The sequence below is a fragment of the Onychomys torridus genome, chromosome 16, assembly GCF_903995425.1.
Source record: "Onychomys torridus chromosome 16, mOncTor1.1, whole genome shotgun sequence".
Classification (NCBI taxonomy): domain Eukaryota; kingdom Metazoa; phylum Chordata; class Mammalia; order Rodentia; family Cricetidae; genus Onychomys; species Onychomys torridus.
The window spans coordinates 50,633,517-50,657,494 of NC_050458.1; the positions used below are offsets into that span (position 1 = coordinate 50,633,517).

General features: G+C 45.1%; 1 protein-coding gene and 1 pseudogene across 1 annotated transcript in view; one reads left to right on the forward strand and one right to left on the reverse strand.

Moving 5' to 3' along the window:
- Positions 1–13,972, reverse strand: part of LOC118597498 (tetratricopeptide repeat protein 38) — a 30,884-nt gene extending 16,912 nt beyond the window's left edge. The window contains exons 1-6 of the mRNA XM_036209113.1: positions 13,857–13,972; positions 13,063–13,140; positions 12,474–12,555; positions 10,671–10,842; positions 7,845–8,018; positions 6,514–6,589 (exon numbers count right to left, since the gene is read on the reverse strand). Of these exons, the coding sequence (XP_036065006.1) occupies positions 6,514–6,589; positions 7,845–8,018; positions 10,671–10,842; positions 12,474–12,555; positions 13,063–13,140; positions 13,857–13,877 (603 nt within the window). The 5' untranslated portion in view covers positions 13,878–13,972. The remainder of the gene's footprint in view (positions 1–6,513; positions 6,590–7,844; positions 8,019–10,670; positions 10,843–12,473; positions 12,556–13,062; positions 13,141–13,856) is intronic.
- Positions 13,973–19,141: 5,169 nt separating this feature from the next.
- Positions 19,142–20,374, forward strand: LOC118596726 (annotated as a pseudogene).
- Positions 20,375–23,978: the final 3,604 nt, after the last annotated feature.

Below are 23,978 nucleotides of genomic sequence, written 5' to 3' on the forward strand. Positions count from 1 at the left end.
AAGTTGCTATCAGAAATTGCCCACCTCAAGGCACGCTAAGAGGCAGGTGCAGTTCTAATTCGGGGAAATGAAGGAGAGACATTTGTTGAAGCCAGCTCAGAACAGAAATCTCCCGATGTCTCGTAATTGAAAACTTAAAACGCTTGGTTCAAATCTCTTGTTGCAAAAGCAAAAACTTCATAAGCAAGATTGGTAAAAGTACCAAAAGTTGACTCCCAGACCCAAAAAGAACTATGGGAAATGAAGTCCGAAAGCTAGCTCGTAAAGTGAGCTGATGAAGAGAAATGTATTCTGGGAAATGTAGTATTTCAGCTAAAGATGGTGATACTGTCCAAAATCTTTTCAGCTCAAAATGAAGTTTCTTCTCACAGCAATACTAGAAAGCTTAATCTTACCTCTTGAGAACTCAGATCAGACAAAAAGCTATGTATAAGAGCAAACAAGCCACTTTAAAATCCTTAAAACAAGGGAAAGCAGTTTATACACTGAATGTTGTCTTAGATATGAAGAAACTTATGTTGAAATTTAAAAAGTTCTTTGCCTCTTGAACAAACTGCCTGCAATGAGTAATTCCTTTGCAAATCTAATAAGGAGACAAAGGAAACAGGCATTCCAAAAAAAATGACTGCTTATAGACTGGAAACAAACTTCAGAAGAGCTTTCTTAAAAAAAATAGTTGCTTCACTTGAAAGTTCCTTATAAGAAATCAATGCTAAATATTACAGCTGCTAATAATAACATCAGGAGTTAAAGCTAATGAAGTGAAAATACTAAATCCTGAAAGTGCTTTTTCTCAGAGTAAGCTAATGAAGAATACGTTTCATAAAAGAACATCTATTCTTGACTCCTTTGAATAGTAACAGTTTTGGTAAAAATATTGGAACTAACAACAATTGAGTCAAAAAGTTTCAACAAATTCAAGACCCTATTCCACAAAAGAAAGCTGCCATGCTTTGAGGGCCATATTAGAGCTCACTCCAATCTTCCTGGTCCTTTAGCTGAGGGTAATGCAATGGCTGATTAGTTAACAAAGATAGTAGCATTATCCCAAGTGGAAATGGCTCAACAGTCACATGCTTTTCATCAAAATAGCAAAAGCTTAAGAAAGCTATTCAATCTTACCAAAGAAGCAGCTCGTCAAATAGTTAAACGATGTGGGATATGTCCAAAATATTTTCCTGTCCCTCACCTAGGGGTAAACCCTCGAGGTCTTCTTCCTAACCATCCATGGCAAATGGATGTTATTCATATTGCAGAATTTGGCAAATTAAAATATGTACATGTGACCATTGACACTTATTCAGGATTTTTAATGGCTAGGGAACATCCTGGGGAAGCTACAAAACATGTAATTATGCACTGCTTGAAGTGTTTTTCATATATGTGTATACCAAAATTATTAAAACTGATAATGGTTCTGGATATAGTAGTAAGGCATTTCAACAATTTCGTACCCAATGGGAAATTGTACATAAAACAGGTATTCCTTATAATCCTCAGGGACAAGGTATTGTAGAAAGGGCTCATAGCAGTCTTAAAATACAACTTCAAAAAATAAATCATGCTCTTCTTGTTCTGAACTTTTTGAATATGGATGTCTGTGAGCAGTCTGCCACAGATAGATTTTGGCACAGTGGCATCCAAGCGACTTTTGCTCAAGTGAAATGGAAAGATCCCTGCTTGGGATTATGGAAGGGTCCCGATCCTTTGTTAATATGGGGTCGAGGACATGCTTGTGGTTTTTTTCACAAGAGGAGAATGAAGCTCGGTGGTTACTGAGCATGTGGTAAGGAGCACAGAACTAAGAAAGGTCAGCTCCAATGATGTTCCTATAAAGGAACCAGAATGAAAGTGGCTCCATTAGTGTTTCTGAGGTTTTGTCACTGGTTAATGCAAACAGTGAGGAAATAGAGTTTGGAGCAGTGCCGCTTTTGGCTTTACTAGCTCTTTTAGAAAAATACTTTATATCACCTAATAGCTGTGCAGTATTTTGCAAAGAGCTTTACAGAAGCTAAATACGGTAATTTTACCCTCAGGGTGAAGTGAAGTTTTTCAGTAGAACAAACCAAAAGTACTGCTGCAGTAGAAACATTCGTTTGAATTGAAGCACTTAGGGGAGCTATTATGAATTTGGGTGAAGGGACAGCCTCTAGTTAAAAACCATTTACCGCTGACAGTGCATCTCTGCCAGTTCTAGAATGGCTGAGAGAACCCCACAACTTTGGGGTGTGGCTTTGTCCCCAGAAGGTTACAGTCTCCTAGCAACTAGAATCACAACTCTATAATGACAACACTCACTAAATTCCCAATGTTGTATAGCAAAGCTGACTATAAACTCTAAACTTTAGAAATAATATACATACTTCCTGTCTAGTTAAGAGAATCTTTCTAATAGAGATAGTGATGATAATTAAGAGTAAGAAGTAGAAAAAGATGAAAATAGGATATGTGAGTTTGTAGAAATTATTCTGTTTTTGTTAGATCTGTGTTAAGAAATCTTTAGGTGTTTGCTAAGTTAGATATATGCTAATGGTAGTCCTATATAAGTTTGTAAAATAGATCTATAGAGTTCCTTTAAGAATATAAGCTTGCAAGAAGGATCTAAGGTAGTCTTAATAAGCTTGTAAGAAGTAAAGATGCTAGTTGTAAATGTAAGTTTAAATAAGAAATAAGAAGATGGAATGAATATACGTATATAAGAAGTAAATAAGAAATATATTTGCTAAAGTAGTTCTATAGTTTACTTAGTGAGTATAAATAAGCAGATGTTAACGTTACATGTGAGTCTGTAAAAAAGTGTAAATGTTGAATGTGAGTCTAAATGTTTTGCAAGACAAAATATGTTATATGTGAGTTTGTAAAAAAGTGTAACTATTGAGTGTGACTCTATACTTAATGTACATGGTGAAAGAACCTGAGACACAGAAGGTAGTGTCCCAGTAGACTGCAAAGCAGGCAGTCTGAATGGTTTCAAAGGCTCCAGAAGCCACTAAGAAGCTAAGAATGGTGGACGCCAGAACCAGCACAAGAGGGCATCCGCAGCTGAGATCCATGGAAAATCAACACAGAGAAACCTCAGCTAACATCAAAAAACGGTGCAGTTTAAAATACCTACTGTAGGGGTAGGGGATTTAGCTCAGTGGTAGAGCACTTGCCTAGCAAGCGCAAGGCCCTGTGTTTGATCCTCAGCTCTGTGGGGGAAAAACCTACTGTAACTAAAAAGATCTCTGTCTGTGAGAACAAACATTGCAGAGACACTTGTTTGAACTAAAATTGTTAACTGCAAAAGTTTTGGTTGTAAAATGTCTCCTCATATTTGGGAGTGAAAGCCTGATACCAGAATTTACTTTTTTGAACTTTTTGAACTTAAAATGAGATAAAACTACAAAAAGATTTTGGTTATGGATTTCTTCATATTTGGAAGGCTAGTACCAGGATTTATCATTTGAATTTTGGGACTTAAGAAATGAAATGAACAATAGTGATTTCATTGCAATGGGATAGTTGAATTTACTTATAGTAATGACCTAGGAACTAATTTCTAGAGTTATTTGTGTTAAAAATGGAACTGTTTGCCGGGCGGTGGTGGCGCATGCCTATAATCCCAGCACTCGGGAGGCAGAGGCAGGCGGATCTCTGTGAGTTCGAGGCCAGCCTGGTCTACAAAGATAGTCCAGGACAGGCTCCAAAGCTACAGAGAAACCCTGTCTCGAAAAACCAAAAAAAAAAAAAAAAGGAACTGTTTAAATGAAACTTATTGTTTCTACCTAGAGTCAAGATGCAATTTTGTGTATGCATATATGCTTTATTAACTGGTGATTCATGAATTATTTTATGCAACTGTTTATGTAAAAATTGAATTACTTTTGGAACTATTTAAATGGAAAAGTTTGGGTTTTCTTTTCTAACTAGGCTTGAGACTTTGCTTAAAAAGCATTATAAAGAAAAAGGAGAATTAATATTCCTTAGTCTATTTAATTTAAAAAATATTTTCTTTTTTGAGTGGATTAATGTCATGTTTTGTTAGTAAGAAATGCAAATAGGATATATTAAGAGACTACTTTTAAAGTGTAAAGAGTTTTATTAAGAAACTGCTTTTGGATGTTTTGCTCAAAGTTTTCAAAGTTAATGGTTAGATTGAGAATATTGCTTTTCAATATGGGTTTGTAGGAATTGTATACGTTTGGGTTTTTTTCTAACCAGGTATGAGATTTTGTTTAAAAAATTGTAAGAAAAGGAGGAGTTATGAGTGAATTAAGGTTGAATTACATTTGCAGAAATTATGTTTAACCTATTGGTATTAATGCACCCTGGTTTTGTGAGTTAAGGAAATATTTAAGTTTGATGTGAATACATCAGAAGTTTTTCCTATGTTCTGTTAGCAAGAAAATTGAAATGGTTAAGAGTTAAAGTTGTAAGACTGAGAAAATTGTTAACTATCTATAGCACCATACACGCTAATTCAAATGGTTCTGTTAAGAGTTTGCTATGAGTTGTAAGATTGGGAGAATTGTGACTATGTATAACAATATTTATGTTAATCTGTTAATGGTAATGATGAAGCTAGGGGATTCTTTAAGTTTGCGATTGCATTAAGTTTTTGGTTTAAAAAGGGCTCGAGGCAGCTAAGACTGCTGTAGTCACCTTGGACCTAATCCAAAGAAGAAATGCCATCTTTATCATCCTCTACTCCCATACTGGAAGGTATAACAGCTATGGAGATAACTCTAAGCTATTAATAACAAGTTATTTTTTATATATTAAGAAATGGGGGGGGGGCTGTGGGAGCCAGTTTTCAGGTTCCTTGTGGCTTTACCCAGCAGGTCTGCATAGAGGATGATTAGGACCACTGGCCTGAGTGGAAGGAGTCTGAGATGGTCTGCACTTGGCTGTGCTGGGGGGAGGTCTTTGGCTCCACCCCTTGGCGTCTCCATAAATACCCTGGGGCAGAGACAGTTGGGCCCATTGGAAAAGGTTCCAGGTCCTCTTGAGGCTATCCTGTATTTTCTATCTCTTTATCTTGGAAATATAAATCCTTCTATCTAATATTTCCTGCTGCTCACACTCAAGAAAACTCTGGAAGCTATGGGGTTGATGGGTCAACACCCCATAGACACTATTCTGCCACATCCTGTTTCTTCTCAGACTTGAGTCTGCATCCTTGGCCATCTCTCTTTGGAATCAGCTTGTCAGAATGCCACTCAGAGTTCCTTCAACTGCCCTGCTCTCCTCCAGATGCATAGGTGGTTCCCCCAACCAGAGGAGCCTTCCTGTGGCTTAACCACAGATGCAGGATCTGGCTACCGTGATCATAGAGCTTAGATGGCCAAGAAGTTAGCTGGAGCCCTCAAGGCTGACTCAGAGCTAAAGAAAACAAAAACAAAACCAGCCAAACAAAAAACCTTTGCCTGATTCCTGATTCTGCATTGTGTCTGATTCAGGCAAAGGTCAGACACCCTGAGGATGCTGTCCTGACAAGTGGACACTTCAGGCCAACTGAGGCAATGCCTGGGTCAGGAGCCACAGCAGGGATGCAAGGAAGCTAAGATCTAGTCCAGGCTGCTTTAAAGAAAGTCATCTCCTCAGATGGCCTAGGTGACAATCAGACCCCTAAGTTTTATCAGCACGGAGGGCTCTGCCTAGCCTCTATCTGAGCGGCGGCTCTCTTGTCTGGACACCAAGGTGTTTAACAGTGTAGGCAGAGACCATTGGCAGGAGCAGGCTTGCACAAGGACAGGTGTGACACGGGACCAAGAGCATATGTCACTCTCTGTACATGGCAATGCCTCCTTGCACAGTACTTTCTACTCTTGCAAGGACAAGAGAGGCAGAGAAGGACTTCCAGAGCCTGAGCTACCTTGTACCCAAGCCCGTCACTTGACCCAGATTTCAGGCCCACAGGGGAGTCTCCAGAGCTGCAGATCAGCCAGCACATGCCAGCAGAATACAGAGAACAGTGCCCGAGGCTGAAGGCTCTAGCAGGCTCCACATTGCTCCACCCTCCCACTGGCAAGCACCCTGAGTCATGAGTGATGGCTTTTTAGATCCAGTGCAGGCAGGACAAAGAAACTCTGCCTCCCTACTCAGGGAGGATGAACATAACAAGATCTGGCCATGACTTTTGAAATCTCCACCCACCTTAAGCCTCGTGGGTCATGGTTAGACCCAGTGGAAAGGTGAAATTCAAGGAGGGAGAACCAGGGTTTGCATGCTCTCCTGTACTGCTCCAGTCCCAACTGGCCCTGTGGCTCTAGAGCCAAGTGGAACTCACAGAAGCACAGAGACACCACTCGGGTAACCCTGGGTGACAGAGCCACCACCTCCCTGAGTGACACTGCCTCATCTGCTCTAGGGACTTCGGGGAGGCTCTAGAGCAGTCCTGAACAGGTAGCTGTTTGCCCTAACATCAGCTCCTCCCAAGAGGACACTCCCAGGTGGAGAGGAGGGCTGCTTGGTCCTTACCTGAGAGGCCATACTGTGAAGAGCCTCACACCATAAGAAGGGCCCACTCACCTCTTTGGCAAGCTTTAGTGCCTGATCATAGAAGTTGGTTTCCATCAGTCCAAAAGAATAGATGCCTTTCACGTAGCTGAAAACAGAGAAAAGGACTTCAGTTCCCAGGAAGCCGAACAGGAGCAGGTGGGATGGAGTCCTCCAGCAGGAGCAGCTGGAAACCACACACCCAGGGCTTGTATGTGACTGTGTTTGGACACGGGGGCTTTCCAGAAGGAACTGAGGTGAGATTCGATGAGAAGCAGATGTTAAGATACTGGTAAACCACAAGCCATGTGGCAACTTATAGATTAATAGAAATGTGTTAATTTAAGATATAAAAACTAGATAGCAAAAAGAATGAGCCACACAGCCATACAGTTTATAAATAATATAACCATCTGTGTGTTTATTTGGGTCCGAGTACCTGAAGGATTCCCGGCTGAGAGAGATTTGTCCTCACCGTGGGCCAAGCAGGACAAGGAGACAACCCCAGCTACAGTCAGGTACTACTAGCTCGCAAGTGTTATATCTTCAATTTGGCTGAGCCATGGTACCTGGGCCTGTGGTCAGGGACCATTCTAACAGTCAGCACAAAGGCATTTGTATTAGAAGACAGTACTTTTAAATCAGCAGGCTCAAACACCAACAAGATACTCAATAATGTGAATAGGTCTTGTCCAATCAGGTGACAGTCATAGAGAAAAAGTCCCAGGAAGAAAAAGACACTAGGCCTTCCGGGTTTCTTTAGATACAAAGAGGAAGTTGACTTTGTGGGAATTTCTAGCCTGTCACCCTGCCCTACAGGTTCTTAATCTGCCAGATGCTACCTAAACAGCCCTCTGGAGAACACCCCTTTCCCTTGTAGCAACTGGTGTATCCACAGGTCATTGCTCTAACTGTCTTGAAAACAGACAAGGATGTGGCCACAGAACCCTGGGCCCCGGACAGATGATAGGAAATAGCCAGGCATGGTGGTTCATTACCTGTAATCCCAATACCTAAGAGGATGAGGCATAAGATTGCCATGAATTTGAGGTCAACCTGGGTTACAGAATCAGATCCTATCTTTAAAAAACAAAACTAATGATGACATGAAGTATGAGCATTAGATTTTGGATAATATTATCTTGGGGATGTTTGTCACTACACAAAATAATCCTTTCTGACTGATACATGATGGTGCGACCTCATTCACAAGGTGGGATGAAGATCAAATGAAGAGGAAGAAGCCTTTTAGATGAGCAGCAGGTGTCTCATTATCTCTAGGCTGGGGACAGTAGAGTTTCTGGGCCTTTAGGTCAGAGGACAGAAGGAAGAATGAGATGATGTGGCTTCTTATCTGCATGTACCTGTTAAGAGGGACATCACGTTTCCAAAAGGGGTAAACTCGAGCCACAGAATCCCGCATCTGCTCCTGGTGGCCCAGGTAAAAGTAGGCATCATGGGAAAACTTGAGGGCCAACATGTCGGTTGGGTGGTCCCGAAGGATCTGTTCCCAGAGATCACAAGCCTTGGGGAAGTTCCTGCAAGACAAGAACACACTGAGCATGAAGTCCACATCCACGGGGCTGGCCGTGATGGAAAGCCATCCTATGTCACTATCTGCCTGGGCTGGTTTAAGCAGTTATATCTGGGGCTGGGGAGATAGCACAGTGGGTAAGAGTGCTTGCTGCACAAAGATCAGGACCTGGGTTCAAATTCCCAGCAGCAGAGTAACATTCAGGCATGGCCATCTCCCTGTAACCCCAGGGGTGGAAAAAGAAGGGTGTCTGGGACTTGCTGGCCACCAGTCCAGCTGAAAACCATGAGCTCTAGATTCAGTGAGAGACCCTGTCTCAAGGGACTAAGATGGAGAGCCATAAGATGGGACACTTGACATCCTCCTCTGGCCTCTGAGCACAGGGCACATGCATACCTCACCAACACAGATGTGTGCACACACCATAACACACCCTCTGCGCACAAAAATCAATACAATAATATATATAGATAAATTATAGCTTTGCATGTGTGTCATGAAACTAAAGGGGGGGGCGATCTGAAGGGGAGGAAGTAGAAAAGGCAATGGACTATGTCTGACATGAAAACAGAGGGTCATTCTTGGGGGGAAGAAGAAAATAAGCCAGAGTGGGGCAGGGACTTGAGGACAGACAGTAGGGGTGCTGGTAAAGGAGAGCAAGGTAGGATAGCATCCATTGTTTGTATACTAGTAGTAATTCATAAAAAGAGAAAATGTTTCCAATTAAGAAAAAAATTTCATCAAGAGCTAGCATTGTCATTGGAACTTGCTTAGCAGGCAGGGCTCTGGAGTCCATACCCAACACTGCACAGAAAAAAATGGTATAGACACATATATGCACACATTTTCTACATTAGGTTGTACCTCATAAAATTCAAAATCCAGTAGGATCTGGAGAGATGGCTCTGTGGTTAACAGCACTTGCTGATCTTGGAGAGGACCCAGGCTCACTTCCTGGCTCCCCTAGTGCAGCTAAAACCATCTCTAACTCCAGGTATGGGAGTTCTAGTGCCTTCTACAGGTCTGCCAGGTCACCAGGCACATACGTGATACAGATATACATATAAGGAAAACACTCAAGACACATGATATAAAAATAAATAGATCTTCAAAGAAGAAGAAAAGGAAAAACAGGTGTGTGTGTGTGTGTGTGTGTGTGTGTGTGTGTGCAGGCCAGAGGTCAATATCAGGTGTCCCCTTCAAGTGATCAAGTGATCTCCCTTTATTTCCATAGTATCTCACTGAACCTGGACCTTACCAATTCAGCCAGACTGGTAGGCCAATAAGTGCCAGGGATCTGCCCGTCTCCACCTCCCCAAGGCTACAGTACACATCACCATGCCTGGCTTATTGCGTTGGTGCTGGGCATCTGAACTCAGATGCTTGAACCTGTGTTGCAAGCACCCTAACAGTTCAGCCAACTCTTCAGCCCAAGGAGACTTAACCAATTGCCAAGGACAATTTGCCCCAATACCACAAGGCACTCAGAGAACCCCACATCTACACTGAGTCACTAGAAATATGATGGGTGATACTGTTCTGAATGCTGTGAATATGTTGCTCTGATTAGATGATAAATAAAACGCTGATTGGCCAGAGGCCAGGCAGGAACTATATGTGGGATAAACAGACAAGGAGAATTCTGGGAAGTGGAAGTCTGAGTCAGGAGATGCCAGCCTACCGTCCAGGGAGCAACATGTAATGGCAGACAGGTAAAGCCACAGAACACATGGCTACATATAGATTAACAGAAATGGGCTGAATTTAAATGTAAGAGCTAGTCAGTAGTAAGCCTGAGCTAGTGGCAGAGCAGTTTAATTAATATAAGCTTCTGAGTGATTATTTTATAAGCAGCTGCAGGGTCCAAAGGGCCTAGGCAGGACCAGAGAAAACATCTGCTACCTAAACTGGTGGTACTTTCTTGGTCTAAGCCCAAGAGTCCTTACAATAAGCAATGAGATATCTGTTCTAAGGGACTTCTCACCTGTCCAAGCAGAGGGACTGCCCTGGGGGACTGTGGGAATGGAGACAGGGAACGATCTGGAAGGTAGAGAGCTGGCACACAAGTGTTGGAATCCTGAACAAACCCTAAAGACCTGTATGTTGTGAGCTGGGTATCTCAGCCTGTGGTGCTTTTGGGAAGTAGGGCACCCTTCTAGAGTTTGGGCCCACTGATATTCAATTAGGTCCCTGGAATCATGCCCTTGGAGGGAACATCAGGACCTCAGTTGACTTCACTGGTTGCTATGAGGTGAGCAGTCTCCTCTACTACCTATTACTACCAAGAAGTAAGACCAGTAGGGTAAGTGTCCTAGGACTGAAGCCTCTGAAGCCATATGCCAAAATAAACCTTTCTTCCTGATAAATGTATTGTCTCAGATATTTTGTTACAACAACAGAAAGCTGACAAATGCAGCCTTCAGGGCAAGAAGCAAAAGGGTCAATTGCTTCCTTCTCTCTCCTAGATGTGGTGATCAAAGTAATAATCATGGGAGTGAACCACAGCTCTTCCTAACCCTAAACTGGAAACCCTGGCTAAATACTTCATTCAGCTTTCAATTTGGGGCAGAGCAGGCTGGTGAGACTCTCAACCTCTGAGGCATCACCTTGCACGAGCATGGAGTCCCAACCCCTGCATCCCAGGGAGGCCTCTCACCCCTTGGCAAACGTCTCCACTGCAGACACATGCAGCTGCTCCCGAGGCGTCAGAGTCTGGGTTTGGGAGACCTCCACCATCATCTTCACAGCCTGGGCCATGTCCTTGTCCAGCTTCATGGAACTTCCCGTGCCAATGAGCACAAGGCCGTTAGAGATGACATGACCCATGGCTGACAGAAAATTGGAAAACAGCTGGTCACTCAGCCTAGCCCAGCCTCACAGTCTACCAGGTGTGAGCCACGCTGGCTACAGGTTCGCTGTGTGTGAGACCCCTATCAAAAGCTGGATCTCAGCTCTGGCTTCAGCAGGCAGAGGGGGCAGCGGCACCTTCCAAGTACCCGAGGTTATTTCTTTACCTAGGCTTTCTATTGAACCCCGATTGTCTGAAGTACTTCCCTCTGCCCTCATGAGCCTGGCAGAAGCTCCGAACCAGCTCACTGGCTGGTATTATTGCTACAACCAGTTCAGACCTCCTGGGATACTCAGTAGATGCTATTCAGGAGCTGAATCAACAAGGCCCTGGGGCAGAGACTGTTCCCGTTTCGGTGCCCTCACTCATGATGATGGGATGTGTGGTCCTAACTGAAGGTGTGAGGTCCAGGCCAACCCATGTTTTCCAGCCCCTTCTTCAGAAAGGCAGGGTGTCCCCTGATTGGCAGAACTCAATCAAGGACACTGGCCTGGAACAAAGAACCATAGTACTAGGACACCCCCAGCCCAGCTATTGGACCCTGCTTATAGCCTGAGTCCCTCTGACCACTAGCTGTCCCTAGTGCTGCATTTGGAACGCCCTGCTTTTCTCTGGATCTCCTAATTCTGTCCCTGCCAGGTTAATAGGGCCCTTGGCTTTAGCTAGGCTGCTGCATGTATTAAAATTGTCTCTGGGCTGGAGAGATAGCTTAGAGGTTAAGAGCACTGGCTGCTCTTCCAGAGGTCTTGAGTTCAGTTCCTAGCAACCATATGTATACAATGTATACATAATTAATAATAATAAACATAATAAATAAATCTTAAAAAAAAAAAAAAAGAATTTCCCTAACATCCATCTTCTTTCTTTCTTTCTTTCTTATTTATTTATTTGTGGTTTTTCGAGCCAGGGTTTCTCTGTGTAGCTTTGCGCCTTTCCTGGAACTCACTCTGTAGACCAGGCTGGCCTTGAACTCACAGAGATCTGCCTGCCTCTGCCTCCCGAATGCTGGGATTACAGGCATTTGCTGCTGCTGCGGCTGACGCCAACTCCCCCCTCCCCCACCCCATCCCACCCTCCACCCCCCACCCCTCACCTGGCTCCTCTTCATTTTGTAAGTCTTCTCAAATACCAGGAACCTCACCCCACACTTGGGCTACCCATCTTGGATTCTGAAATCTTCTGGACTGACCTCCCCCAGCCCACTACACACAAGGCTTGCCCATGAGCCAGGCTCTACTCTGTCTTCCATCTCCACCCAGCTCTAGTGGCTCTGGAGATGTCCCGAGATCCCTGACAAAGGTTTCGGGAGCCATCTCTTGTGTTCCAGGATTCTGGGCTTGCCAGCCAGCTAGACTCAGGTTGCTGTCTCTCTTGCACTGAGCCCTAGTTTCCCCATCTCAGAAGTGGGGTGTCTTATGTCCACTGATGATAGTTAGGGATGATCTGGAGCTCTGAGGAAATGGCATCCTCCTGGGAGCAGCCATCCTTCCAAACACAGAAGCTGTCACCATCGATTCTCTGTGCAAGTGTCAGCCTAGTCACGGTCCCTCTAAACCAGTGAGTCCCTAGAGTCAGGGCGTGTGAACAGCGCCTAGGGAGAGCTTTACTCACCAAAGGTTGGATCTGCTGCCTTGAGCTTCGACAGGCAGCCCTCGATGCCACCAAGACTCTTGTCATTGGTCCACTTGACATACTGGAGTGAGAAACACAAAACAAGTCTGTCCTCCTGGAGCCCTGGACCGTATCCATGAAGGGGTGTATCTAAACTCTGATTGTTTTCTGACAGGGGTGCTGAAATTCAAACTTGGGATCTCAATAATCCCCCAAGTCCGTGAACTACAGGATTCTTCCCTGCTGTGGAAGTGCCTGGGAATGGGTGGAAGGTCTTGATCCAGCTAATTGGACATGAGCCTCAGGACCGGACTCCATGCCTTCATGGCAGAGCTCACAACAAACCCCAGCAGGCCACAGTGGGACACCTGTGGAGGCTTAATATTTTTAGACCCCTGGGGTCATCCATTGCTATCTACCCTGGAACTGGGGATCTTGGGAAAAGGGCAACTGGAGCTGGCTGAGACACTTCCCATGTTGTTGTGGCAAAGTGCAGTTCTTTACTGTGATGGGATTTGCAGACCATTTGACAATTGAAACTCCTCCTCAGCACCCTTCAAGGAGGACACGAGTCTCTTGGTGGGTATACCTGGGTCAGGGTGGCATCAAACAGCTTGCAGGCTTCATTGCTTGTGGTTGAGAGCGGGAGACCAGCATCCTTCCACGCCTACACAATAGGGAAGGAACAGCGCGGGGAGGGGGGGGGGTTTACTGGAATGAGCCCCCCAAACCTTGGTTAACCCTCTGTAAAATATCTAAGAGGACCCAGTGAGTCCAAAGTGTCGGCCAGGAAATGGGAGACAGTCAGTGGGAGTCTCATATCCAGGACTGATGGGAGGCTGGGCCCTGGGTGTGCATCTGGAAGGATGTCTGGTTTGTCACCTGCCTAGCAAGGTGTGTTCTCCCTGCCAACATCTAACAGTTCTCTCCCACCGTGTGGGAGGAATCTGACCAGTTGGAAATCCTTCAGATTATCATAGCGGCCCTGGTGACCTGACCTTCAGGGTGCACAAGGCCAGTGTCTCCCTAGGGCGTGGGACATGACCTTTAGTCCTGGCCAGTGAAGGGCTGCACCTCCATGGACTTGGAAATTGGGTGGCTGTGCTGCTCCCACCTTCATCTTCCCTCGTCTAAAAACTGGGCTCAAGGTCCCGGTCCTGGGTGGCTTCATAGGAAACGCTTCCTGGAGCCAAGCCCAATGCATGAGCTTTCCCTGGTGCCCTGCCTGGGAACCACTAGGTGGTCCCCCCCAACTCTCAGCTGCAGAGACACAGCATGCTCAGGACTAGGTCCCCAGCCGGCCTGACCGGGGTGACCAGCAGCGGGTTTGCTCCCGACTGTTCGGCCGGACCCAGGAGGACGCAGCCGAGGGGGTGCGCATACCTGGCAGTCACGCAGTGACATGGTTGTGGTTTTGGTCTGCAGAGTAAGGGCCACTGGGTCAAAGCTTTCGGAAGTCCCTGAGGCCTTCCGGGGAGGTGAGGGTGTTATTGCTGGGGAACGGGGGCGGGGCGAAGGCGGCCGCCCTCCCCTCCCCCCGCGATCGCTCACTGGTGGCTTTGGAAGCACGTGTCCAGCTCGGGGCCCAGACCTGCCCGCCCCCTAAAACCCCAGGGTAGGTGTGCGAGATGTGGGTGTAGGTGTGGATATGGGTAAGGAAGTCGGGGGGAAAAGGTAGATGATTAGGAGAACACACCTGGGCGCCCTGGCCCTATTTCCCAGCTGGGGTGCTCAGAACTAGTCTGGTGGCTGCTGCCCCTGCTATCAAACCCCACCTGGCTAGAGGTGCCCAGCTCAGGTTTGAGCTTGAATGCCCACCTTGCCATCTTATGACGTGGGTGCCCACGGTCCAGCCTCTCCCAGCCTGAGCCTCCTTCACTAGGCCAGAAGGCCCTCAGGAGGCACGGGAGCCCTGGGCCAGTGCCTGGAGCCTTGGGCACCTTAGTCAAGCGCTGTACCACTGAGATATTACCCTTCCCCCATCTTTTTTCCCCCCAGTTTTGAGTTAGGATCTCACTAAATTGCCACAGCTTGTCTGAGATCAGCTTCGTAGCTTAGGTGGACTTTGAACTTGCGATCCTCTCGCCTAGAGCTGTTTCATTACTTGCTTATAATGCCTAACAGCATTACAGACCTGCCCCTAGCAAGTTCTAGGTAGCCCTCCTCAGGCAGTTCCAGCCTCAGGCACTCACTGCTCAGTTTTTGGATAATTTCTCACTGACAAGCTTCATCCATCACTCCTCTGCTGCCCTGAGACAGCCCTGCTCCCCTCTCTGGGGCTTGGAGTATAGTACAGTTCCCCCTCTTCTCTGAAAAAGTTTCTAGCCAGTGTGTTTGAGTCAAGTGAGCAGGAAGGGTGGAGAGGCACATACCATCTTTGTTTAAAATGTTGGGTTTTGTTTTGTTTTTTTGTCACAGATTTTTTTGTTACTTTTCACTTTCAGAAATAAATTACTGTCTTATATAAGTGCTGAAGAGATCACTTTTTTTTCTAAAAGACGGTCTCACCATGTAGACCAGTCAAGGCTTGAACTCACAGAGATCTGCCTCTCTCTCTGCATCCAGAGTGCTGGGATTTAAGGCACGTGCCCCCCCCCCCAAGCTGGCATCAATATCATTCTTTTTTAACTTTATGAATTATGTATTTATTATGTATACAGTGTTCTGCCAGCATGTATGCCTGCAGGCCAGAAGAGGGCACCAGATCTCACTGTAGATGGCTATGAACTACCATGTGATTGCTGGGAATTGAACTCAGGACCTCTGGAAGAGCAGTCAGTGCTCTTAACCTCTGAGCCATCTCTCCAGCCCCCAAAATATCATTTTTTTTTTTCGGTTTTTCGAGACAGAGTTTCTCCATGTAGCTTTGGAACCTGTCCTGGAACTCACTCTATAGCCCAGGCTTGCCTCTGCCTCCTGAGTGCTGAGATTAAAGGCATGCTCCACCACCGCCGGGCTCAATATCATTCTTAAGAGCAAATATGGTTAGAGGTAATTCTAAAGTCTTTGGATTTGATGGTGGATTCCTAGATACACCACTATCCACCACTAACAAAACAGATCAGTAGATTGTCACTACATTAGCATATTTTCTGAATCAAAGGGCACTGTCAGGAAACAAAGGATAAAATGTAGAAGGGGAGAAAGTGCTTGCAAATCGTGTGTTAGATAAGGGCCTAGTATCCAGAATATATAAAGAAATCTTAGGACTGGAGAGATGGCTCAGGTGAACAGGACTTGCTATTCCTGCAGGGGACCCAGATTTGGTTCCCAGCACCTACACAAAGTTGCTCAACTGTCTGTGACTCTAACCTGTGGATCCAATCACCTTTGGCCTCTTTGGGCACCTGCATGCATGTGGTGCACATGAACTCATATGGGTACACACACATGCACATAAATATAACAAAGGTTTTTTAAAAATTATTACAACTGAACAGGAAAACTTTGAACAGCCAAGTTAGAAAATGATAAAGGAAGAAAAAAGAAAACAAAAAACCAAGCAGAGGATTTGAAAGGACAGTTCCCCAAAGAAGACACAAACTTGGTTAGTGGAGAGGTTGGAAGGTTCACAGTGCTGTAGCTAAGTGAAAGAAATCAGGTACAAAAAGAAATACATCACCACCACTACCATCACCAACACCACGACCTTCATCATCATCATAATTATCATCAGGTATATGTCAATCATCCAGAATAGCAGATTGGTAGAAACAGAAGGCAAACTGCTGGAAGCCAGGGCAGGGAAGGATAAGAGACAAGTGCCAGGGGTGGCAGGGTTTTTTTGGTGGTACAAAACCTTGAATATTACTTAACACCATGTTCTTTACCCTTCTGAATGGGTCACTTCATGTGATTATCACTTCGATAAAGATCCTGTCTTGATGAATGAGGTTTGTGCTGCATACCCTTGAATCTTGCCCCTGAGTTGGGTTCTTGTTCCTCATTATCCACAGCCTGGTGTCAACCCGATCATCACTTTAGAGGAGAACCTGGAGACAGCTGGCCTCCAGTGAAGCTGGAGTGTCCCAGGACCCAGATCACCAGCATTCCATCCCTGCACAACCAGAAGGTGCCAAAATACCACCAACAAACCAACAGAGTGAGAGAGGGGCTCAGTGGTAGGGTGCTTGCTGTCAGGCCAGATAAACTGAAACTAATTCTTAGAATTCAACCCCAGCAAGTTGTCCTCTGACCTACACACATGCATGTATTTGCTTCTTGCCCTCCCAACAAACAAACAAATAAACGTTAAAAAAAAAAAAGGGTGTTGTTTTTAACTAAATCTCAATCCTTCCAATTGTACCAATAAAGACACCAAAAAAGGGAGCCAAATGCTATAGTGAAGCCTGCTAGCTCAGGGGGGCAGAGACAGCACTCAGCAGGCCTTCCTCCTCAACCAATGTCCCTGAGAAAACTCCCTCTCTCCTCTGCTTCCCTGTCAAACTAAAACCCTCAAACTGAATGTCTCTCCCTTCTACTTCCTATCCATCTCTCCATCGGTCCTCCAGACTCCCTCTTACTCTCTATGGTTTTTTTCCCCTATGTTCACTTCCTGTCAACTCATTCCTTACTACACCTCATGACCTATGTATGGTTGATTTTGTTGAATCATGCTGACCATACTCAAGCAGAAAGCACTTAGATTAAAAGTGTGTGCAAGGGTTAGCCACACCACAACTAGAACAGGTTTTTCCAGTAAATAATGCGATCTTGAGGTTCACAGTGTGATCAACATCCTGCAACCTAAGAGTTTCAAGGAAGCCTCTACAGAGGCCACTCGGGGCCTGGCTCTGTCTCCTTGCTTGCTTCAGGCACAGAAGCTGAAGAGGCAGCAGAGGGTGCCTTTGAGACCACTGGAAATGCCAGCAGGATGTGCTATCCCCATTTCCCCATGCCCACTGAATAGCAGGAACCTCCTAAAGCCCTCTGGCCTACACCTCTGGGCCCACTAGCTGGTGCTTCTGTGGCAGCAGCCCTAAGGTATGAGCAGGAGCAGGGCTGTGCTCTCCCAGTAGGGCAGAGTACACAGGGTGTTCATGTTTACTCTAGCCTTGATACACCCTTGACCATGAGGGTAGGCTGGTCCAAACTCTACAAACCTAGGCCTGAAGAATGTTCTGGGAAGTCCTGGTTAATTGAGGGGCCCCAGGTGAGAAGGAGACCCTTGGAAAGACCACACATCAAGACCTCAGGGAAGACCCAGGGGCAGGGTGTGCAGCCCAAAGCCATCAGTGACACAGTCATACTCCTGACTCACTTCCACTTTGGTGGACAGAGGTGACTTGAGGAACCAGTAAAGGCAAGAACAGGGACAGAGAGAAGTTACTGTACTTATTAAAGTCAGAGTTTTACTATTTGTTACATGTCAATTACTGGGGGGAAAAATGCCAAGCACTTTTAATCTAGAGCTCAAAGTTTTGTGACTCACATTCTGAAATGTAGGAGACACAGCGTGGTCCTGGTCTTGGTGAGGACCAACATCTAAGTTTGCAGATGACCACAGAGAATGAAGCAGGGAGAATCTTTTTAACACCACAACCTCATCATGAGGGCCCTGCATGTTCATTAAAACATGCAGCTCTCACTTCAAAGGAAATAAGAGTTTATTCTTGAGCCAAGCATGTGTGATCAGGACCAAATACTCAGAATTCAGGTTGTCCCGAAAACATGTTCTTCTGTGGATATGTGTGGTGGTTTGAAAGAAAATGGCCCCCACAGGGAGTGGAACTATTAGGAGGTGTGGCTTTGTTGGAGTAGGTGTGGCTTTGTTGGAGTAGGTGTGGCCTTTGTATAGGAAACCCTAAGACAGATGTTGGTAACAGGGACCAGGGGATTGCTGTGTCATTTGCCTGCCAATGTTTTTGCTTAGAGGAATTTGGACTTTTGTACTTTGGGTTAGGATAGCAGTGGAATCCTTTAAGCACTGTTTAATGGGCAATACCTATAGGAGCATGGGAGACATTGGTGCTGAGTGTGATTTGGACTGTGAGGTTCAAAAAGGTTCAGAGGAGAAGCATGTTAGTATATGGCCTAGAGACTGGCCTTGTGATTCTTTGGTGAAGAATGTGACTGCTTTTGGCCCTTGTCCAAACAGTATGCCTGAGGCTAAAGTGATGAGTTTTGGATTAATTCCATTGGCAGAGGAAATCTCTTTGTATAGACTCTTTTTTGTGGTGACTAGTGTTAGCTCTGATGACGATTCATAATGAAAAGGAACAAGCTGAGCAAATAAAAATACAAAAAGTACAGATTCAGAAAAGGGACAGCAAAAGTGTAATAGAGATAATTCTTGGTACAAGGAGATAAAGATATTAAGAAATGGAATTATGGTAGTGGTGACTTCAGGGCAGGATTCCACCCAGTGAAGTTTCCAACTAGTGAAAAGGAACTAAAGAAAAGCTTAGAGAGGGGTGTGGTGGGGCACGCCTTTAATCCCAGCACTGGAAAGGCAGAGGATGGTGGATCTCTGAGTTTGAGGCCAGCCTGGTCTCCATACAATGCAAGTTCCAAGATAGAAAGCTCAGGTAGTGAAGGTAACCATTAAAAAAATCGGAAGCTGGGATAATCAGAGACCTGGAGCCTGGAGTAAGTGCCTGGCTCTGCTGGGAAAAAGAGACTGTTGTCAGTGCTCAGAACTGTAGACTTCTGACTGAATACCATTGGTGATGAGTGTTCAGAACCCACCCACAGTCACAAACCTGCCAAGGCAGGCTCTGCTAAGAAATGAGGCCATGGCCATCTCTGCTCTGGAGGGACTGGCTATGAAGCTCTTCCCAGTACTGTTGAAGGACACCACACTAGGATTTTGAAGGCAATGGTGGCAGCCTGGCCTTTTCCCTGCCTCCATGTGGGGACAATGATGAAGACCCCCCCAACTTGGAAACCTTCCAGGCTGTGCTAGATGGAGCAGACATTGACCTCTACCTCAGGCTCCCTCTGTATGAAGAGCAAGCATACTTCTTGCAGTGGGACCAGCAGAGAAAAGGCTCCCTATAGCTCTGCCATACCAAGATGAAGATCTGTGCTCTGCCAGTATGTACTATCAAAGAGGTCTTGAATATTTTCCATCCAGGACACACTGAGGAGCTGGAGTTGAACATGGGGTGTAATATGTTCACACTGGCACATTTTGCTCCCTGCCTTGGAGAGGTCTTCGCAAATTCTCCCTGGCACATATCTACAAGAACACTTTCAGGATTGGCAACAGGACAGCAGAGATAGAAGTGTGTCGGCAAGGTCGTTGCTAAGTTCTCCAAAGCTAACCATCTGCAGCACTTCTCCATGAATTGCATCTACTTTATCAAAGACCACATGGCACAGGTACTCAGGTGCCTGATGACACCCTTGGAGACTCTCTCCATCACACACTGCCATCTGTCACCATCCGACTTGAATTATTTCCCCTGGAGCCACAGCCTGTGTATGCTAAAACATCTGGACTTGAGAGGAATCATGTTATTCACTTCATATCTCAAGCCTCTTGGAGTTCTGCTAGAGAATGTAGCAGACATTCTGGAGTCTCTGGACTTGCAGGGTTGTAGGATCAAGGACCCTCAGCTCACTGACCTCATCCCTGCCCACAGCAAGTATTTATTCCCAGCTCGCCAAGGCTAACTTCTGGGACAATGTCTTCTCCATGCCCATCCTGAAGGACCTTTTGCATCACACAGCCAATTTGACCAAGATGAATGTAGAGCAGTTCCCTGCCCCTATTCAGTGCTGTTTCGGTTTGGGTTACATCTCTGTATGGAAATTTGCCCAATTTTGTCTCGAGCTCATGGATACACTCAGAGCCAGAAGGCAGCCCAAGAGGATCTTGTTTTCCACAGGTACCTGCCCTGAATGTGGTGAGCACTGTGTCTATCCTAGGGCCCAGACTTTGTCCTTGCTGGCAGTAAATAGGGAGTGAACATGACTTCTGGATTTGGGTGCTCTTCCTCTGGGGTCTTTCTTAGTCATTAGCCTCCCTGCTAGGTTCAGGGTCTGGAAAGTCTCTCAACTGGCTTCAAGCATCTACAGAGCCAAAGAACTGTATTTGAAGTCTTCCATTATGATCTCTTTATTGCATTTTTTAAAAGTCCCTATGCCACCAGATGGTGGTGGCGCACATCTTTGATCCCAGCACTCAGGAGGCAGAGCCAGGCGGATCTCTGTGAGTTCAAGGCCAGCCTAGTCTACAGAGCGAGATCTAGAACAGCCTCCAAAGCTACACAGAGAAACCCTGTCTTGGAAAACCAAAAAACAAACAAACAAAAAGTCCCTATGCCTACCCATTACATTCTCCTTTTTCAGTATAATCAGGGAGCAATAAAATAATTCAGTATCAAAAAAATAGAAAGCTGATGAAGATGTAGTTGAATGAGGGGCCACATTCCAGTCCCAGCAAGCAGCAGAACTTAGCAGCTTCAGCCATGTGCTTCTGGCTTTAGAATCAAGAATAAAAGAAAGGAGTCATGGAATCTGCCTCTGCATGTAAGAAAAGCTGCTGAGGCCAGCATGTGTCAGGGGTTTCCCTGAATAGAGGCCTAGAGAGGCCATTTCATGAAGCTGAGAAGGTGAAACCTGGGTTGCCTTGCAGAACCCAAGATGTTGGAGATGCCAGAGCCATGGATACCTGCCAAGGACAGCTGATAACAGGGAGTGGAACCTGCCCAAGAGAAAGAAGTGTGCTGCAGTCAACTAAGCTGAAAGGAGCTGGAAACATGAAGAGCATTTTGACCTCAGACATGGAGATGCAGACTTTGGTTTAGCCCAACTGGTTTGGGGTCTGGTTTTAGTCCAGTATTTCCTCACTATGTATGCTCCCTTCCCTGTGTTTTGGGATGACAATAGATATCCTGTGCCATTATATGTTGAAAGTATGTGATCTGTTTTTTGATTTTGATTTTATAGGGAATTACAATTAGGAGATTGCAGAAATCTCAAAAGAGACTTTGAACTTTGGACTTTTAAATGTTGTTGAGACTGTGTTAGACAATGTGAACTTTTAAGGTTGGACTAAATTCATTTTCCATTTTGATATGGCTACAACTTTTGGGCTTCAGTGGGTGGAATGTGGTAGTATGAATTTAATTGGACACCATAAACACATAGGGAGTAGCTGATTCTACAGCAGCAGTTCTCAACCTGTGGGTCTCTATCCCTTTGGGGTCACATTTCAGATATCCTGCACATCAGATAGTTACATTATGATTCATAACAGTAGCAAAATTAGAGTTAGGAAGAAGCAATGACATAATTTCACGGTTGGGAGTCACCACAGCATGAGGAACTGTATTCAAGTGTCACAGCTTTAGGAAGGTTGAGATCCACTGCTCTACAGTCTGCAGCTTTCCTGTTTTATTAGAAAATTAGTTTGCAACAATCAAGACCTAACTACCTTCTAAATATCATGACACTGGTATGATTAGGGATGGACATATAGACATTTTATGGCTTGGCTATAGCACAAACTGTACTTGAGATTTACAAACATTTTTCTAAGTTTACTCATTTTCCTTTATGTGTGAGTGTTCTGTCTGCATGTGTGCTTAGTTAAGCCTATGGAGGCCAGAGAGAGGATTAGATCCTCTGGAACTGGAGTTACAGATGGCTGTGAATCATGATGTGGGTGCTAGGGATCAAAGTTGGGTCCTCTGCAAGAGTAACACGTGTTCTTAACTGCTGAGTCATCTCTCTGGCACCTGTAGTTTGGATTTTTTTTAAGAGAGTGTACATGTGTATGCATGTATATGTGCATGTGTGCATATGTGAGTGTCTTAGGATTTCTATTGCTGTGCAGTGTTAGGGACCAAGATGTCAGGAACCAAACATGAACCATAGAAAGTACTAGCTAGACCAGAGAACAAGTCATAAGCCCCTTCCCAGAGCAGTATGGCCGGGGCAGTGCAGAGTCACCATGACCACGGAAACTCTTAAAGGAAAACATAATTGGGGCTGGCTCAGAGGTCAGAGGTTTAGTCCATTATCACCATAGTGGAACTTGGTGGTGTGCAGGCAGACATGGTACTGGAGAAGGAGCTGAGAGTTCTTCATCTTGATCTGCAGGCAACAGAAGTAGACTGTGACACTGGACTTAGCTTGAGCATAGAGGATCTCAAAGCTCACCCCCACAGTGACATGCTTCCTCAGACAACACTTACTCCTACCAGGCCACACCTCCTAATAGTTCCACTCCCTCTGAGTTTATGGGGCCCAATTACATTCATACTACCAAATTGCACTTCCTAATCCTCCAAAGTGTGTAGCCATATCATAATGCATTTATTCCAACCTCAAAAGTTCACATAGTCTATCACGGTCTCAACAATGTTTAAAAGTCTAAAGTTCAAAGTCTCTTTTGAGATTTCTGCAATCTCCTAACTGTAATTCCCTATAAAATCAAAATCAAAAACAGATCACATACTTCCACCATATAATGGCACAGGATATCTATTGTCATCCCAAAACATAGGGAAGGGAGCATACATAGTGAGGAAATACTGGACTAAAACCAGACCCCAAACCAGCTGGGCTAGACCAAACTCTGCATCTCCATGTCTGAGGTCAAAATGCTCTTCATGTTTCCAGCTCCTTTCAGCTTAGTTGACTGCAGCACACTTCTTTCTCTTGGGCAGGTTCCACTCCCTGTTATCAGCTGTCCTTGGCAGGTATCCATGGCTCTGGCATCTCCAACATCTTTGGTTCTCTAAGCAATCCTGGCTTCATCTTCACAGCTTCATGAAATAGCCTCCCTAGGTCTCCATTCAGGGACACCACTGACACATGCCTGGCTTCACCTGCTTTTCTTAGATGTACAGGAAGATTCCATAAACCCTATCTTCTTTCCTTGACTCTAAAGCAAGAAGCACGTGGCTGAAGCTGCTAAGTTCTGCTGCTTGCTGCGCCTGGAACATGACCTCCTCATTCAATTACATCTTCATCAGCTTTCTATTTTTGATTTTTACCTTCACTGCTTAAGCTTGGCTGTCTAGGAACTTGCATTGTGTATAGACCAGGCTGGCCTCAAACTCAGAGATCCACTATCCTCTGCCTTTCCAGTGCTGGGATTAAAGGTGTGCACCATCACACCTCTCTCTATGCTTTTCTTTAGTTTCTTTTCACTAGTTGGAAACTTCGCTGGGTGGAATCCTGCCCTGAAGTCACCACTACCATTATTCCATTTCTTAGTCTGTTTATCTCCTGGTACACAGAATTATCTCTATCCCACTTCCTGGTGCCCCTTTTCTCAATTTCTACACTTTGTATTTTATTTTGCTCAGCTTGTTCCTTTTCATTATGAATCTTCATCAGAGTTAACACTAGTCACCACAAAAAAGAGTCTATACAAGGCTGTTTTGAGATTTCCTCTGCCAATGGAATTAATCCAAAACTTATCACTTTAGCCTAAGGCAGATTGTATGGACAAGGACCAAAAGCAGTCACATTCTTCACCAAAGAATCACAAGGCCAGCCTGTAGGCCATATACTAACATGCTTCTCCTCTGAACCCTCTTGATCCCC